This window comes from Grampus griseus (assembly GCF_964374135.1).
Source record: "Grampus griseus genome assembly, chromosome: 9".
NCBI lineage: Eukaryota > Metazoa > Chordata > Mammalia > Artiodactyla > Delphinidae > Grampus > Grampus griseus.
The window spans coordinates 28,344,079-28,364,286 of NC_139003.1; the positions used below are offsets into that span (position 1 = coordinate 28,344,079).

Below are 20,208 nucleotides of genomic sequence, written 5' to 3' on the forward strand. Positions count from 1 at the left end.
AGGAATCAGTGTTACTAGTTCAGATTTAAAAAAGGATACTAGAGCTCTGAGTTTATGGGAGAGAATTAACAATGTTTTTGTTTTTTCCACTTTTACAACTTGAATTTTAAAATGGAAAACCAATTTTCTAAATTGTATGATAAACATAACAGATATCTTAAACACATAATTGATTATGGAACTAATAATCTTGCTAGAAGTGAAAATGGTTTCAATGTCAAGAAATAGCCTATTGCTGAATTTTAAAAATTTACTATTTTCCATATTATTTAAAATAGACATATTAAAATCATACCTCAAATTCTTCAGTAAACCCACTACTTGCATGTAAGTCTGCAACATGCTTTGGAAAGTGCTTTACTGGAATTGCTCCAACATCATCTAAGTGAATAAAAAAATCATGTTGGAAAGGATAATTCAACAGAAATAAATGTGCCTCTCATTTATAGAGATTTATAAAGAGGCTTCTTCTAAAACAACTTCAAGGTTCACTTATTCCTATAATCCCGACTGAATTTATGTTCAAAGAAACATTCAGCAACAATTATCAATTTTCTCTATATTTACTTTCAATCATAACCTGCATTTCAGAATTCTGATTTGATCAGGAATCTCTTTTCCTTTCATACTCTAAAGAGAAACTTAATTTTCAATGTTAAGTTATAAATAATATCACAGCCTCACTTCTTATCAATGGACTGCATCTCTTTATGGATAACTTCCTTTAACATGAGTGGGAGTTGCCTGCAAATTCTGGGGAAAAAATGCAGAAATAATATATTTTCAATTTTACCCTGGACTAAACATAATATATCGTGCAATTTCAGTTTTATAAAATTGTACAGTTTAATGCCTCTCCGTTAAATAGTCAGATGTTTACATTTGAAAACATTTTTTTCTTCTTTCTATAAATAATAGAAAACATTTATATGCAGACTATTCATTAAGGATAATGTCAAAAACCTTTGGGACTTTTAATCTGTAAAATTTCAAGAATTCTAACTTGAAAATATGCTATGTAAACAAAGTCATTGGATCTGTTAATTAATTGTGAAGGGGCCAAATTATTTTACCTGGTTCTGTTTTTTTTTTTTTTTTTCCTGGAAAGACTTTCTTAGATTAAACATATTACTAGTTCACAGTGTGCAATTTCACAATTTCCTTCCTCTGACAAGGAAACATCAAACACATTTCACTAGAACCAGTTATCTACATCAACAGATGTTCAGCATCTAGGCCATTTAATATTTTTAAGCTTCAGTTGCCAAGAATTTGTTGATTTAAAAAAAATTAGAATCCATCTGTTCTCTTTTAGATGAGTATACCTGAATACTAAAATTGAATTAGCGAGTTAACCTTAAGAAACACTAGACAAAGGTGTAATTTCACCTTCACACCTACAGAAGGATCTTGCCTAGAAGTAGCTTTTATAATTAGACAAGAAAACAGAAATAACTTGTCACATCTAAATCGTTAGTTCTCCTAGTAAAGCTTCGTCAAAACCACGGATATTATCCTGCACAGCTAACCTCTTTCCACAAGCAAACTGACTACTTCTCATTTGCCATCATGTCTTTTGGTAATTCTTTTACGAATTGGTCTGCAAGTAAAAGGAGGAGATGCCCTTGAACACCTTTCTTCCAAGAAGTAGAACAGGGGATTCTGGATTTCCTGGACAACCTGATTTTGGATTATTTTATTTATTGTTAATAATAAACTGTGTTGGACTTTGGATAATGGTATAGTTAATTTGCATACCCACGCTGACAGGATATGTAGAAGAGGTATGTTTGAAAGTGAAGGGAACTAAACACAACAGATCACCAAGAGCAACTGGTCTCAAAATTCTAAATATGTTAATGAGAAATTGTGCTGTACTAAAAGAAAGAATTTTAATATAAACTAGAAAAACAAAACAGTGGTGGCTAAAGACACAGAGTTGATAGAGTTGATAAAAGAGGTAAAGGAGCAAAACACTTCTTATTCCTATGCCTGCTGCAAATTACAAGGAAAATGCTTCTCTTCTTTATTTTTGTTTTTGAAATCATGAGACTTCAGGAGATAACTTCATGTAGAATTTGAGCCTCAAGCAATAACATATGGCATCTCAGACAATTTAAAAAGAGGCTTCTGTACAAAGATGTAGAGTGGAATGTTTCCATTTGCTTTCCCTGGTTTGGTGACTCTCCGTGTCCTCGTCTCGTCCTCTGTCCTCCAGTTCTGCTTCCTTAATTCGCACATTTCTAGTAAACTTTTTTTTTTATTATTGTTAGCACTTTTCATTCTGAAATGTTATAAAATGTTAATTCATAAGTGTCTGTGACCTTAGTTACAGTGTGAACTCTAGGGTCAGTAAGGGTCTTAAAATGACCCTGGTTAATTCTTGAATATTGTTAACTAGGTAAGTTCTGATAAAACAGTTGATGTTTTCCCAGGGACACAACTGACATTTTCACTTAAAGTATTTCCGGCAACCATGCATTCTTTGTGCTCAAGTTTTTCTTGTACCCTCACCATTTTAAAATTTCTTTTTTCCCCCGTAATGTAGTTAAGAAACCTTTTCTCACATACACTCAGATAATCAGAAGGGAACTAAACGTTATCCTTACTTTTGTGGGTTTTGTCCTGTCCATCCTTACTGCAATGATTTAGTCTGACTTTTGTTGTTTAGGTTTCCATTAAAGGAATGCAAATGACTGAAAGTCGGCATTATTCCTTACTGATATCTTATTGCTATAAATATTTATGTTCTTTAACATATAACATCTGAACAGCTATAAATTATTTTGCCACATTACCTGTATGGTTAACACTGTTCAAAACATTTTTTTTATTAATTACTTTAAAAATTAATTAATTTATTTATTGACTGTGTTGGGTCTTCATTTCTCTAGTTGTGGTGAGCGGGAGCTACTCTTCATTGCGGTGCGTGGGTTTCTCATTGCGGTGGCCAATCTTGTTGTGGAGCACGGGCTCTAGGCGCGTGGGCTCAGTAGTTGCGGCTCACGGGCTCTAGAGCGCAGGCTCAGCAGTTGTGGCGCACGGGCTTAGTTGCTCTGCGGCATGTGGGATCTTCCTGGACCAGGGCTCAAACCCGTGTCCCCTGCATTGGCAGGCAGATTCTTAACCATTGTGCCACCAGGGAAGTCCCAAGAATGTTCAAAATTAACAAGAACGAGTTATAAACCTGAATGCCTGATACATAATATTTTGGGCAACACAAACATTTAACTAATCTACATTATAGCCATTTGCAAAGTACTCCAATAAGGAAAAACCTTCCAACATCACGCTTTTCATTTAACATCTACCAGCTACTCAGGGTCACACTTTAAGCTATTACCTGAAATTGGAAAGATAGGTGTTGGAGGTGTGGATATTACTCGAGGGGATGTACTGTCCTCTAAGTAAAAGTGTGCAGTCTGGAAACATTTCCTGGAAAGAAAAGAAAGCAATTTATACTACTAGCTGGCATGGTCAGCAAGACAACTTCCAAGATGCTTAAAGATTATGACAGAAATCTCCAGAATTAAAACATAAGTGGAAATCATCTACTTATCACCTACTTTTACAAAACACCGTTATTAGAGAATTTTATAGCCTCCAAATTTATCTCAGCTTTACCTGTACCAGATGAAGAAGACTGAGCAGATATCAGACATGGTAGAAGCAGAGATGACACTTGAACTTGGCAGTTGGTGCCAAGGAGTCGGACACCTCCATGCCCTAGTTACTCTTTCACTGTTGCCGTATACCAGGATGTCTTGCCATCTTGGACAGGACCAGAGTGGAAAAGAAAGCCTGTCCAAAGCTATTTTCACTCAATATTTAAGGGACCATGCCATTCTGAGGATATTCAGCTGCTAGCAAAAGGCAGCAAGCTATGACCACGTAGAAATGAAATTCTAGTGTGGTAACATTTTGATGAAAAAAGAAGGCAGCTTTATATTATAAGTATGATAATGCAGTAATAACAAAACGAGGTGAGGAAATAGTGAGCATATAACCAAAAACAGGGGTGATTTTCTCTCCAACAGATGCTATCCTTGATGAGAGTTTTGAGAATGAATATATTTGGAATCAACGACAACCGTGACCTAAAATGTCACCTGAATCTATGTTCATTCAGATAATAAGAGTAACATCTCTCACTACAAACAATTGAGAAGAGCAAAGAACCAACTGCTGCTGTAAACTAATGCAAACGATCCTTAATTTAAAAAATGTTTAAATTAATACTGCTAATGACACTCTTTGATGTGGGTCATTTAATTTATTTGAAGCATTACTCATGAGTGGTTAAGTTTAAATGGCAAGATCTGTTTAGGGGAAAAATGCCAATCTCATTTTCCATTTAAAAGATCCAAGCGACAGGATATTTATCCTAATGAGCTTTAACGTAACATTTGTTCTTACATGACACACTTCAATTTGTGATATTTTTTTCAATAATCATTTTCCTGCACAGAATTCTTCAGTGGCTTCCCACTGGAATTACAATGATATTCCATTATTTCAGCAAGGGCTATAAGACCCTCTGCCACCTGGTCCCCTCGAACCCCAGTGGTTTCACCTCCTACAACTCCTACCTGCACCCACTAGGCTCTAGCCCACTGGTTCTTTCTTTCTCCCTCTAAGAAACCCGCCAGGATCATCTCAGGGCCCTGGTTCTTGATGTTCTCTCTGGCCACTTGCCTCTTTCCCATCATTTATGCATTGGCTAAAATGCCACATCCTCTGAGAGTCCTTCTCTGACCACCTGAGCTGAAAGTACCAGCCCTGCCAGCCAAGTCACTATTCTTCCCCCTTTTGTTTGCTTTGTGGCACTTATCACTATCTGAAATACTTTATTTATATATTTGTTTATTCATGTTTCATAATTTTAGTTGGTCCTCCCTCACCAGAATGTAAGCCCCCAAAGGGCAAGGTACTTGTCTTACGGCATTGTTAGTCCTCAGTGCTAAGAATAATGTGTGGCATGTTGTAGGTGCCCTGAAATATTTGCTCAATGAATTCACTGCTATAATTATGAATAGTACAAAATTATACAATGTCACAAGCCAAAAAAAAAAATTCAAAGGCGACGATATGCATAGCAAAAAACTAGCCCTCTGCTGTGATGTTATAACCTTTAATAATCAAGCCTGTGAGAGCATAGATAACTGACAGAACACAGGAATGTCTTCAACAGAGAAGAGGTGATGTAGGAGGAAGACGAGTGGATGTAGAATCAACTGCAATGTGGGGTCAAAGGGACACTGAGCGAGGTTCATATCCTGGAAAGGTGAAAGAGCATGGCAGACTAATGAGAAATGGGAAAGATGAGGGTCACAGGTCTCATGATAAAGAAACTATCCTACTGAAAGTCCACATTTGAGCAGAATTGACACCAGACTGGAGCAGGAACTACAGGGAAAGTGTGGCTTACCTGTGTAACCACAGATGTAGTATTTCCTGACACACTAATATGAAAACACTGGATTTGATACACCTGCTTTTAAGATCACTGAATTAAAACCTCCTTGATTCCTCTAAAATACGGTTACACAAGCCGGTTGAAAGGGTTTCTATTTATTTTTCAATGAATCTTAAAGTTGTAAAATACCTTAAGGGACCTAGTGCAATATGACAGCTGATACAAGAGTCCCTTCCCTAGCATCTCTGACATATTAAAAAGACCCAGTTTGAATACCTTCAGTGACAAGGAGCTTACTTCTTTATGAACCATCTTTAGTTACTAGACATTTCTTGTACTAACTCAAAACTCCATCTCTTGTAAGTATCTCCAAATGGTACCCAAAGAGAAGACCCTCCTTTTCCAATGTTACGCCTCCTACTGTTGATATTTTTTTTGTATCGAGCCCCAAATCTATCTCCCTGTTACTTTGACATATTGGCTCTAGTTCTGTGCTTTACAGATTTTTAGATTATAGTACCCCAAATCTTTTAATACCTAAACCCTACCTATCTGCGGTCCAAACCTTTTTTGACTTTTCTCCTTGAAGTTTATATCCAATAACACAAACATGTTGTAGATCATTGAACATGTCTTTTCCTGCTCTAACTCAGTATTTCTCCTCCCTGCTTTAAACATGGTTCTTCTGACCAAAATGCCTCAGTCACTAATGTGCCATGCAAACACTTCTTTTTTAAAGACAACTCAGTGGTTTCCTCCCTGTGAAACAGCCTCTCATTTCCTAAGCAGACTCTTGCACTCCAGTTTCTGTTTCTACTATACCCAACGCAAATCTCCATTCACACTCACCTTAAGACTGCTTTGAAAAGTATGCTTAATTAATCCAAGGATGACCTTCACTTCCTGGACATTATTCTCCATTATTTTATTTTAAATATTTTAATTAATTGGTGGTTATAGTATTTTGCAGTATATTTGTTTTGTGCTTTTATCCTCATTATGTTTTGTTTTTTAAAGATGGGGCCATGTCTTTTGATTTATGTAGACTCAATTTTTAATACAATGCCAGGAGTACAATAGGTATTAAGTGTTGAATGATTAGACGGATTTCCAGTAGTAAGTAAATTCCACCAACCACAAAGTATTAGGCTGCATCCTAGACTTCTTGCCTACCTGAGCCTCAAATGAGATTAACCTAAAATTTCAAAACATTTGGGAGGGAGAGGTGGAATACGTAGCTAGAGAAAAATGAATGGATAGACGGATGGATGGATGGATAGAGGATGTGTCTGAGAGAATGGGAAGAAGGTAGCATCTCTTAGAAGAGGAAAAGGTAAATTAAAACATATTAGTACAGCGGTTTAACATGTTGCTAATATTCATCATAGTATCTGGGTATATACCAGCTCTATACTTTTCAGCTATGTAATCAAACATTCGTTGGTTTTAGAAAATAAGTGGTCTTGTAATGATACTTGCATTAATAAATAACAAAAGAATCTTATAAATCATACCAATAAGCTTAAAAGTGGGAAAAATTAAAATAGTACAGGATAAATTCTGGATGAAGATCATCTGTACATGGCTTAGGTACCCTTTATAGTACAGTCTTACCTAGGAAGTGACATTCTACTTAAAAGGCAGCATGGTACTGGGAGGCCTCCATTCTGGGTTGGTAGCTACTAGTGACCCACAAATTTAAATGTAAGATCAAGAGAGAATTCATATTGCTTCTCTTCCCACTCTCCCCAGCCAGAACAAGTGTGTCTATGGAAAGTTCTGTTCTATATAGCTTTTGATGGAGTGCTGTTTTGTTGAATATAGCCTTGGTATTTTTCAGATTCTAACTATTAAAAAAGCTCTCCAAAATGTACCCTTTGTTGTCTTTAAAAAGAACTTTCTGAAAATATTCCTTATGGAAGTAATTTTGCGTTTTAAAACTTATGATTTGGCTCACGTAAATTATACCTTAAAATATCTGGAAAATAATTTCAAGGCATATTATTTAATGTATGACAAGATTCAATATCTAATGGTCCATCTGTTCTGTATCAGCAGTGAATGTCTTCACGTCTATGTGCTAAGTGTTGATAACTATGTCTCCTGCTAATTTTCAGTCAGCCATGAGGAAAAAAGTGATGACTGTTTTAAACGTATAGACATAGGTCCTATCAATCAATGTTAATCTGATTATTTAATTTACACCTTTTCATCACAGTATTTAGAATTAAAAGCTAGAAATGTGTAATTATGATTCCATTTCTTTGGATCCTTATACAAAAATGAAACAACATTCATCATGCTGTATTCATCACAGAGACCCTAAAGAAAGTCTGACTGCAATCTTAAAGATGATCTTTCCCCGCAAATGGTAAAAAGAGGAAAGTTTCATTCCTAGATGGGTAAGTGACTTGCCCAAGGCCATATAACAAATGTCAGGAAGAACTGGGAAAGGGATCCAGATTTATCGCCTCTGATTTGTTCTGTCTTCCTGCTACGACATGCTTCTTCTCAAGGTTTACACAAAACATGAGAGACCGAGTTAGATAAATTAGGCAAAAGAGAGGATTTATTATACCGCTTTGCGATTATTTTTTCTCCTCAAGAATTAGGTCAGAAAAGTGTTTTAATATATAAACTGGAAAAACGTATAAGGACCATACACCTGTTAGGACTCTTGTTGGTATGCCATTCGATTTTTAAACCTTTCTACAGGCTGTAGTTTCCACAAAAGTCGAAAATGTTTCCATATTGGATAGTGAAATCATATTGCTCACAAATGCAGCTACACTGGAATTTGAATAAGTCACACAAACCTTGAAGAATGCACTAACATTGTCATTAAGTCAGCAAATACTACCCCTCGTGTATTCGTGTTACTGATCTAAAAAGTTACATTTGGAAGTGAATCAACTTCAAATGGTTGTGAGTTGGACAGATATGTGAAATTTGTAAATTGGTAAGTAAGAGTAACAAATCTTATCAGGACATTTGATAGTTAGATATAAAATACATACATAAAACCCTAAGAGTGCTTATATTTTATTTAATTAATTATTTTTTTTGCGGTACGCAGGCCTCTCACTGCCGTGGCCTCTCCCGTTGCGGAGCACGGGCTCCGGACGCGCAGTCTCAGCGGCCATGGCTCACAGGCCCAGCCGCTCCGCGGCATGTGGGATCTTCCCGGACCAGGGCACGAACCCGTATCCCTACATCGGCAGGCGGACTCTCAACCACTGCGTCACCAGGGAAGCCCGAGTGCTCATATTTTAAACTAACACTCTGTACTCAAGTTACATAAGACCCTGACTGGAATGCCCTTCTCCTTTAGCTCCTGTTTCTGAATCCTATCCAGCTCAAGCCTGACATTTTACATTCACCCTGCCCATTCTGGCTTATCAAGATCCCTTCTTCTCTGACCTCTCTTAGCATTAGAGATTTCAGCTGCCATGCATACACTTTTGTGTAATTTTTTGTAAATTTTGCATGGAAAATTCTTTCCCCTCAATAAGCATAAATTTCTTGACAGTGGTGATTCTCATTCATTCATTCATTCCTTTTTTTATACTTTCCCATAGTAGTTCACAGAGTACTAGGCACATGGGAATAAACAGTCAATAAACATACTAAATATTTTTGAATAAACTGAGAGAATATATTTTGGAATAACACAAAGAGTGGTGATATGAACTTACAGACAGAGGTTGCTAAAAAAAAGAAACTGATTATAAATCTTCTGAACAAAATTCTCTTTTAAAACAAAAGTATAGAGTTCTAAGCTATATCCTTTCTTAGTTTACAGATATGATTCCTTATATCATCATAAAGTTCTTGTTTTCCAACAGACACAGTTATAACAGTTATACTGATTTACATGTGTCCCTAGTAATCTTATCACTTTGCAGTGTGTTCTGCTTGCTGTAGGATGGGAAGCTTACAGTGGGTACAATTTTCCTTGTCCTTTAAAGGTTTCAAGAGATTATTGATAAGAATGAAGCTATATCTCATCTTCAAGGCAAATTATAATGAATTTAAAAATCCCATCCATCTTAATATAGTCATTTATTTTCAAATTATATTTTAATGCTTAATTTTTACTTTTGTGCATGGGTTATCATTTTTTGTATTCGTATGCAATTGATATGTATCTTGTACAAAATCCGCTGCTATATATAAAAGTATATTTCACTATATCAAAAACTATGTTTTCTAAAATAATTTTAAAAGTTATAACAGCTGGAGCATTTAACTGAGAAGCTTAGATTTATATTAAATGCTATGATAATGTTTGAATGCTAATTAGATGAATATGAAAGTGCAACTGTCAAAATGCTGTATTAAATATTAACTGAAACCAAAGTTCCTCCATTTCGCCTTTAATTGTTTGACAGAAGTATGAAGAACAGTCAAATCTTTTAATATTATGTCTTCGGATTCACAAATTCACCTTACTCATAGTTACCTGGATAAATTAATGGTAGCTCTCAAGTAAAGGGATTTTTGAATATGCTTTGAAAAGCATTCAGGTAAAACAAAGGCAAAAATCTGAGCTTTATGAAATGCATATCCAAAACAAACACTCAACTTACCTCCAGTAGATGAGAATACCCACAAGAACCACTAGACAGATAAAAGTCAGGGCTGACACGATCACAAGGGGTATAACTGCCTTCTTCTCGGATTCCAACCCCTCAGCTAGACCAATACGAGACTCATGGCTACTATTACTGGCCTCTGTAGTCGGAGAAAATTGAGAAAGTTGATATTTAAGCTTAAGGAAAAGCACATTTTTCAACCGAATAACTGCAATCTTCACTGCTGTTGCTTACCTTTAAAATTTCGACTCTATGAGACAAGCAAGGTCTATGATCATAAGCTAATTTAAGTAACACAAAGCTTAAAAAGTAAGGCAGGCTATCCAGTTGCAAAATAAGTGAGTCATGGGAATGAAATATACAGTGTGGGGAATTCAGTCAATAACTATGTAATATCTTTGTATGGTGACAGATCGTAACTAGACTTATTGTGGTGATCAGTTTGAAATGTACAGAAATATCAAATCACTATGTTGTGTAACAGGGACCAACATAGTGTTACAGATCAATTATACTTCAAAAACAAACGAATAAACTCACAAAAAAAGAGAAAAATAAAGTAAGGCAGCCGATCAGAGCTGAAGAACTATAATATCCCAACAAAGATTGGCAACCTAGAGGTGCCATGGCAAGAAGTATAATCTTGCCTTGAAAAGCTTAGTAAAAGGGACATGAAAATATTAAAATAAGAAAACTATTCAGTTTCTAAATAAAATGATCAGGGAAAACAGTGCTACTTACTGAATCACCACATATAATCTTGATTTCCCAAAATTAATTGTAATGGAAATATTTTTAATCCCACAGTTAGGTAAATAGTTAGGAGCAGTTAATAATTTCATGAAGAGAGGATCTTAGGATAACCCTCCTTACATTAGGATAACCCTTCAATCCAGCAAACTGTTTAACATTTAAATGTAGGTTGCTTTTAAGATGTTATTTTGAATGCCCTTCTTACCAACTGTTTTTCTTTATCAACAATAAAAATACTATTGCATGTACATTGAAGGAATGCACAGATCTAAGAAATTCTTTTTAAATACGCAAGTGTAAATTTTGAAGATGTCTAAATTCTGTCCTTTGGTTAATTTTAAAAGATGGCAAATAACTATCTTTGTGACCAATCAGGTACATTATTATTCTAGCATTTTCAAAATCACTGCAACTGAAGCTATCATTCTGAGTTGTTAAAAAAAAGTTTCAGAACTGCAGGGTGTCAGTGGCCAGTCACAATTCTTCCCTTTTACTCTGAGGTGTGTGCAGTGTGAAACCAAGATGATTGAACATTAGAACCATTCTACCAGGATGATACGCTGACACTGCTACAAAGTAACAGTCCTTATCCTGTCTACCTGTAGAACTTCTGGAATAACGAAGTTTAAGCCCCTCATCAGAGTCTACATTGCCTCCTACACATTTGGTACGTCTGGTGCTTTTATACCAAGTATCTTATTCTTAGTGATATGAGACAACAGCAATCTATTTAATTGAAAATATTATCAATTTAGTTGAAAATATTTGAGAATAAATTTGATAGTCACAAATTCATAAATATAGCATTGAAATATATCTAACTGGAGAGAACTTAAGAGTTAAAATGATAGCTTCCTTCTGTAAGAAGAGATGATGCAGAAAGGGTCAAGAATTTAATCCACTCATATAGGAAAGGCATCTATAAGTGACAACCAAATGTCCCAAGATGTTTGTTTTTATAACTATGGAAGGATTTGCTAGAAAAAAGCAGAATTCAAAGTTGTGACTAGAAATAATAAAGCTGTATAAAAAGTGGGAATATTGTAAGTCAATATTGTAACCCACCCCCTTAGCCATATATATATATATATATATATATATATATATGTAAGTCAGTAATCAGTAAGTCAACTGATTCCTGAGCTGTAGTTAATATTCTTGTGAGAGAAGGCTGAACTTTACCTTTTATTATGTTACTCATATGCTCTGGTCATTACATATTGTAGGGAGACTCATCTAGAAGCCTAAATAATCTGACGGTGAATGTACCGGTATTTTTTAAAGAAATTTAGGAAAGCATCTTGCTTTATACACAATTGTCTTTACATTGTTTCCTATTGTAATTATTGTTACCTAAGTAGAAAGTCTGTGGTTAACAAAGGAAATAAGCCACTTAGCAAAGTCCCTGGTACCTAGAAATTACAAATGCAGGTTAGTATTATTGTCTATTTCAGTCATACTTGAAGTGTGTCCCCCAGAATAGCGGCATCGACATCACCTGGAACTTGTTAGAAATGCACATTTTCAGCCCCTCTCCAACCATCCCAAATCTACTGAATCAGAAACTCTGTGGCTAAGACCCAGCAATCTGTGTTTTAACAAGTCCTCTGGGTGATTCTGATCCACATTAAAGTTTGAGAACCAATGATGTACATTAACTTACATGCAGAGTGAGGTTATATAATTATACTGGTCTTCAATGACCACAAATATTCACTGCAGTATGTATATAGGTGTATGTGTATATATATATGTATCTAGATACATACATATCTCATTTATATAGATGTATGTGCATACATATATATGAGATATGTCTGATCGAATATGTGATACATATGTAAGATATATAACACATAAAACATATAACAAATTACCACATATATATCATACACTCTATATACATGCACTATACACACACATGCACACACACAGAGTCCTGTATATAGACTTTTCTCATAAGTTCTCTGGGATGTCTGATTTTAAAACAAACCTTTTAATTAGGGAGTTAGAATGATAAATCCATGGTAATTACATATAATGAAACTTAGATATTTTATATAAGATGAGATACCACATGAAAGTAGACAATCCCCTGGCTGCTTTGTATATACTACAATAAGGAACAACTAGTTATACTGATTTTTATATTCATTAGTTGACACTAAATATCTTTTTGGATATGGCTCCGTAGTGTATATGAGTTACCTAAATGATAAGACAAAAATGTGCTAACAGACAATTAGAAAACAAGAACTAAGATTAATATTTTAAAATTCACTTTGAGAATAAAACACTAGAATTTTGGTATTACAAATTAAGCATTATACATATTTTATTGTTCTCAATCATGAAAACGTAGTCCCTAAGAGACAGACACCAATGACACATGTTTCCAGTCTCAGTTTTTTATTAACTCCCTATGTGACCTAGATCAAGCAATCTAGTATCTTTGGGACTCAGTTTATGCATTCATAAATTGCAGATACTAATATCTGCCTTATCTATATTATTTTGACGAGCATGTCTTGTAAATTATTCTACATTCTAGAAGTAGGTAATAAAATGATAAGCTTCAGAATTAGTCTATATGCATTTGATAAAGAGGCATATTCAATTATTGGATAAGACAGACTACATATTTTTTTTACAGATATGTTTTAAAAATAGGCAAGAATTTCCCCCTAATCCTGTATGATCTTATTTACTTCATTAATTATGTTACTTGCTGCTGTCAGATGTTATATTTGTACTGTTTTCCTCATCAGTGGGAGAACATACTCAAATTAAATAAATCTAATTAGTGCATTGAAGAGAAATTGCTAACTTTTAGTCAATAATTTAAGGTTTGGCATTTTACAGTATATATAGTCTTTCCATAACAGCATAATCTAGCAAGAACATACAGATGATGTCACTACCTAAAAAGACAGAAAAATGGATGGATTCCTGATGTTTTATTTCTAAATAAATCTAATAAAAATTAAAAAAAACACAAGGACTATATTTGAAGCCAGATAACAATTCATATACATGGCAACACTAATGAAATATGGTGATTCATGAATTCCTTACTCATTTTCACATAACAGAATGTAAATGTTTAAACTGGAACGAAATGTTAAACAGGTATCAAGTCAGAATGTAGAAAAACTTCTCTATCAAAATGTACAAACTTTTAATTGCTGCTGCACTGAAGGAAGAGTAGATAACTAATTCAAGGGATGGAAATAACAAAGAGGAAAACTATACTAATGAGATTGTTGTCTATGTTCTGGATTTTACATACCTACTTTTATGCAACAAGAGTGCAAGATTTACTTTAGCCTATCTTTTGACTTACTGTTGAGATTTAAATATTTTCATTGTTGATTTAAAAAATGCCTTAAAATGTAACAAAAGCAAATTATAAAACTCTTATGATCAATGCAATGAAATAATCTAGTATTTCATATTCTTAATGGTTTTGAATTTCCCCTTTTCTCTCCCATTGGCATCTAAAGCAAACATCTGTATTTTATATGCTGCAAGTAATCTGCTCGAAGAAACATCTGGCTGATAAATTAATTTGCATAAAATACATTAACAAATGAAATGCATTTCTACAGAAAATGTTCTAGTGTTGTACATCTTGTCATACAATACCTATACACACTATGCATATTAATGGCCGTTATTTAACTTCTTAGAAAGGTGTATAACAGCAAGTATAAAGTAGAATGTATTTTGTTAGTTCACACTGCCCTCTTTAGGCAACATTAAGGTAATCAAACAAAGACAATTTTTAAAAATTAAAATCTTAAAAAAAATCTTACCATTAACTCTCAAAACTTAGCAATAGGACTTTTTTTAAAGCCCCCAAGCTGATGTGGATGTGCAATGATCTAACTCCTTTCCATTGGGTGGGTCAGAGAGAGGTGATACATATATCGTATTATTATCAGTTTATAATTCGTTTTATAATTCAAGAGAATTAGTTGACAACTTATTTTAGAATATGAGTAAACCTTAAAATTAAAATCATCTAAAACACACTCCAATCTATCATTTAAAAAGCAGTGTACTGAAAATGTATTATGCACACAATAATTGCTCTCACATGTAATAGGTATCTTGCAGAATACGAAAAAATTGACAATAAATAAAATCACCTTATCTATTTTGGAGAGTGTTAACTTAAGGATCGAAACACATTGCGTATGCATTTGCAATAATGAGTAAAATCATATTTTAAAAACTGTAAATTGATTTGTGAATATCTTGATTTTAAAAAATGATGGCCATTTTACCAAACTTCTCTTCCCACGATTTTTCTATTTTTTGAGGCAAAAGGCCACCACACCTCAATCTATCCCTTGGATCCATAACTAACCTGCCTCTGAAATGTTGAATACTTCTGAGTGCCTGCTAGTAACAGTCGGTGTTGAGGGCTGTGGGGATCCAGGAGTTATCTCTGAGTCACCTGCTTCCAGGACCCCATCACCATCTTTTTCATTAATATCTGGAAAACTGAAATCTGTGGAAGTCTCGTTATCATTAAGGCTATCTGAGGTGGCTTGCCCTGATCCACTCTCTTCATCGCTTGTAGGAACTGCCCAAGCTTTAGATTCTGGGCTGAAAGGAAGCAGGGCATTACCAGTCTGAATGTCATTTTCCTGTTTTCCATCACTGCGCTTCTGGGGTGGCACATTTGTTGGTGGTGATCTATCAGGACTTCTGTCCACATCAGTCTGACTGTCTGATATTACACCTGTGACTTTATTTCCTTCTTCAGAATTCTCAGATAGTGAGTATGAGACTGGGTTATTCAGATCCACAAGATTGTTTTCCTGGGTGTCTGAATCATTCATTACCTTTTCCTGTGATTCTCTATAGGAGGAGCACGACATACACTTATTTAGGGATAAGCCATCTCTATCTCTGCCATCATAACCATCATCATCGTAATCATCAGTATCACCATCGTCACCACCACCCACTAAATCAGCATCAGATCTGGCACTCTGAGTCAGCTCGGAAGTTGTTCTAGAAGGAAACAGCAACTTGGTTGTGGTTACAGAACCATCTTTGTTGGGAGAAATAACTGAAATGGAAACATACACGTTTCCTAAAGGGACAGAATGATCAGCAGTTACAACTGTATCAGAAACAACTGTTGGAATACCAGCCAATACCTCATCAGACATAGAACCCTTGGCAGAGGTGAAGACTTCATCAGAGTAAACAAGCTTATTTATAAGCGCATCTGGTGGTGCATCAACTGATAAAACAGGAGTAGCAAATGCATGCCTTCCTTCCCGGGGGGTGGCCTGGTTAAGCTCCAAATTGGCAGTTTGGAACGACTCATCATTACTGTACAATGAAGGTACCGCTTGCTGGGAACTTTCGCTTTTAAGCAAAACTGGTTCAAAATATTTCTCACTTGCGTAAGAAATGGTTAAACCTTGAAGTGAAGCAGCGTGCATATTAGAAGTAGGCGATACATCAGAGACTGGTACAGATGTAGCGTGCAGCGTGTTTTCCCTTGAAGCGGAATTTGATGCCATGAGATGCAATATTGTAGAACTAATGTGATCAACCTTGGGGGTTTCAACCAATATTGGATCACTAGGCACAGCTGGAAGAGCAGTTTTAAGCAACGTGTCAACATCAGAAGCCTGAAAGGAAGGTTGCAGCAATACTTCAGTATTAAAAGAAGCTGAGGGCTCATGAAATAAGAGCTGAGTTGAAGGAGATAACATTTCACTAGAAGCAGGGTCAGAGGATGCTGGCTCTGAGCTTGCGCTAAGCACAGGTTTAAGCGAAGTATCACCAAATGCTTGAGACACAGCGTGTGAAGACTGAACTGGAAAGTTATTTTCTGGAACTTGACTAATCTCATGATCAAAAACCTTAGTAGCAGTAAAAGCAAGAAGCCCTGGGAGGATGCCCTTTGCGCTAGAAGTGCAAACAGGGGATTCTTGTAAAGACGCATTCAATTTATTTACATTATCATACAGGTCGGGCATGACTGTGCTTTCAGAAGGGTAAATCAGCTCACTGAAAGAAGCAATGTGTGGTTCCGTCTCATTTCCATTTATTATGTCACTTTTAGAAAGCAGCTTGTTATCATCCCCAAACATAGATGCTGGATATGTAAATTCAGCTACAGAAACAGGTGAAGACACGTTAAGGGCTGTCAGACCATCTGTGTCAGATAAAAGAAATTCACTATCAGAGGAGGCTCCAGACCACTCCCCATCACCAGAGAGGCCATGAGTAGGCTGCGGCAACGGTGCGCTTGGGGTTACTAAGGGAGACTCAGGCATCGGAACGTGGTTAGGGCTGCTAAGGAAGGAACCCTGAATAGACTCATGCACAGGTGCTGCAGAACTGTAAGGAACACTGAAGAGGTATTGGGAGCCCTCATCATTAGTTAAGGCATAAGAAGGTTCAGGCCCTGAAGAACGTGCATGCATCATAACGTCACTGCTGGACGGTTCAGCTTGAGAAAACATAAGCGTTTTATAAAGCACACCAGGTTCACTACCACCGAATTCCAAGGTCTCTGAGGCAGCACGAGTAGTGGTCTGATGTGACACCACATCAGAGTATGGAGCAAGGCTGGGCTCTAATAGCAAATCACCCCCAGCCACTGGCAGAGAAGCATGCAGGGACACCTTATCACTCTCAAGAGCTGAAGTAACTTGTGGAAGGATTTGAGAAACATGGTGAAACAATTCACTACTGAAGGAAGCAGAGGAAAATGGAAGCAAAGGCGCATCATCATAGGAAGACAGGATGGATTCAAATGACACACCGACACTGGGAAATACAGGCGTAGCATGCAAGGCCGAATCACTACTTGAAGCAGCAGGGGTAGTGTTGAGGATCTGATTGTCAAGCAACAAAGGGGTGACTAGAGGAAAGACTTCACTACTGTAGGAAGGTTGGAGAGGTGTCTCACCATTGTATACTGGTTGAGTTGTCTGCGGGTGTGCCAGGTTGATGGTGGGGACCGAATCGGGTTGTCCAGAGGATGGAGTAAAAGCATGAGGTGTCACCTCAGTTGGGAAGTACGCAAAGGTAGAATAATGTGGCATTTCCATATCTGTGAGCAAGGGACCCTGTGACACCAGTGGGCCTGGAGGAGAGGACTCAGCTGTCTTCTCAGATTCATCAATATCCATCTCGGTGTAATTAGTCTGGAGAAAGCTCTCTCTACCTGATCCAACGTCGGGCAGTGTTGTCACATCTGTGGTACTAGGAAACCACACATTTCCACCAGCGGAAGGATCCTTTAGAGATTCTTCCGAACCCGAGGAGGCTGAATCTTCTGAAGCATTTCTCGTAGATTCTGGTACAAGGACATCGTATGTGACTGCCTCTGGGATTTCTGAAGAAGACACAGAGCCATGGGATATGCTCTCAGAAACGAACGGCACAGCGGAAGTTGCGGGACTGGAGCCTGAAGAATCATCGGCTTCCGTACTGAGCTTGAAATTGGTCAATAAACTCTCTTCCCCACTGATATCAGTAGATACCTCTGGAGATTCCATTACAGAAACTGTATTTGAATATTCCACAGTCCCAGACAAGTTCATCTGTGGAAATCTGAGAACAGTTTTAGAGCCATCACTTAAAGAGACTGAAGTGTCTGCCAGAGTGAGAGATGGTAGCTGGGTCGCAGTCTGTGAAGTCAAAGGAACATCTTTTTCTGGGTCTAATTCAGTGACTGGTTGGGAAGTGGAATCTAAGGATGTGTTGGGAATATCCCCCTTTCCAGAGAATTCGCTTCCTCCTGCTGGGGACCGGTTAGTCTTGGCCTCATTGTATTTCGTTCCTACTTGGTTGTAGTTTGTTGTGGTAGGAATCTGGGGTTCCTTTCTCCTGATCTGGTTTGTGGTACCGTCTCTACCAGGATTCACAACAGTGTCTTCTTCAGTGTCCTTTCCCTCTTCTTCCTCCTTTGAAAAACAAATAAGATTTAATGGGACATAAGGAAATAAGAGAAAAATGGAATCTTAATAATATCTTATACTGCATTATGCTGTGAAACTTCACTTGTGGGATTTTGGGAACGTCACATAAAGCACCACCCCGTAGAAGCCATGACTATCCTATAACCGTTATTATCCACCCTTGAGGAAGAGTAACTAAACTTAATGAAAACATCTTATTTATGGCTACTTTATTTTATTTTATTTGATGAAAGGAAGTAAATCAATAAATACCACAACTTTGAAGACACACTGTAGTGGTATTTACTTACTGAGAGTGTTATGTAACACAGTATTTATTTTCTTGTGTTTATATTTCTCTGTTCAGTTCATCTGGCAACAAGCTAAATAGCAATGAGCTTCTTGTGCTGTGAAATGGCAATGAAACAACTTACTTCAAAGACAAAAGCAGCTGTATATTCAGAATATTTCATTGTATATATTAAGGATAAATCACAATTTTTAAGCCATCATGAGAGGAAGGTTTAGGACTGGAAGAGGTTTTTGGTTTTGTTTATTATTTTGTTTTAAATACTTTTCCCTGAGAATTTCATCTTAGACGGAGGCAGACATTTTAAAGACAACTTGTCAAAATATGGTTCTAGTACTGGTCATTAAATTTCGTGTCTCCTTTAGAAACACTATTCAGGTGACCCAGTCTTTCATGGACACTTAATCACTATAATGGCCCAGGAGTTATCTGGCTAGAGGTCAACCAAAACCCATGCTTTCTTTTTTTCTTTAAACTGTGCATTTTATAAAACATCTAATCATATGTTTAGAAAACTAAATTGCCAAACGTATCAAGATATGATATTTTTTGTCCACGTGGGACATGATTCTGTAAGTTTGTTAGCACTGCCATCTATTAGACCTCTTAAGGCCATGTGCCTTAAAAAGAGAAAAAAGCTACCGAGTACAAATTAGTCAGTGAGAACGTGACCAATATCAGTAGAAAGAATCTGAATCTTTAACCACGTGTGCTCATGAGCTTTTGTCTCATACACATGGAAAGTGGCCCTGTATGAAACACAAGCTTTCGAGCTTAATGTCTGCATCATTATCCAGAGCTTAATTATTCAGTTGGTTTTAAGTATTTTTTTTTTTTATTTTAAGGCACATGTGATAACCCTGAGAAGTGAGTCGTTAAAAATGGATATTCTCTTCGATTCCCCAGATACATTTCCTCACCAGTGGTATTTCTTGATAAAATTTTGCATTGTGTTTGATGCCTTGTTCGCAAGGACAACAAGGAGATTTTATCAAATAATTTCCTGAATAAATATTCCCCTAATCTTCAAGCCCAGAAACTTCATGTAAAAGGAAATAAGAATAGTTTGTCTTGACTCGCTCTTGGTGAAAGATACTCTTCTTTCCTTAGAAGTTCTCACAAACACTTGTTTCATAATCTGATCCAGAGTTTCTCTGAGGATCAATGTTCAACTTAGCAATATGGAGTTTCTGA

The 20,208-nt window shown here is 36.4% G+C and overlaps 1 protein-coding gene across 6 annotated transcripts in view; it reads right to left on the reverse strand.

The window, feature by feature from the left end:
• Positions 1-20,208, reverse strand: part of PTPRZ1 (protein tyrosine phosphatase receptor type Z1) — a 163,177-nt gene that overhangs the window by 23,066 nt on the left and 119,903 nt on the right. For 4 of the 6 annotated variants that reach the window (XM_082661905.1, XM_082661906.1, XM_082661903.1 and 1 more), the window contains exons 12-15: positions 17,711-18,710; positions 10,006-10,150; positions 3,344-3,435; positions 296-381 (exon numbers count right to left, since the gene is read on the reverse strand). In XM_082661905.1, coding sequence (XP_082518031.1) covers positions 296-381; positions 3,344-3,435; positions 10,006-10,150; positions 17,711-18,710 — 1,323 coding nt within the window. Of the gene's footprint in view, positions 1-295; positions 382-3,343; positions 3,436-10,005; positions 10,151-15,136; positions 18,711-20,208 lie in introns of all 6 variants that reach the window. The other 2 variants (XM_082661902.1, XM_082661901.1) reach the window with 1 other exon arrangement.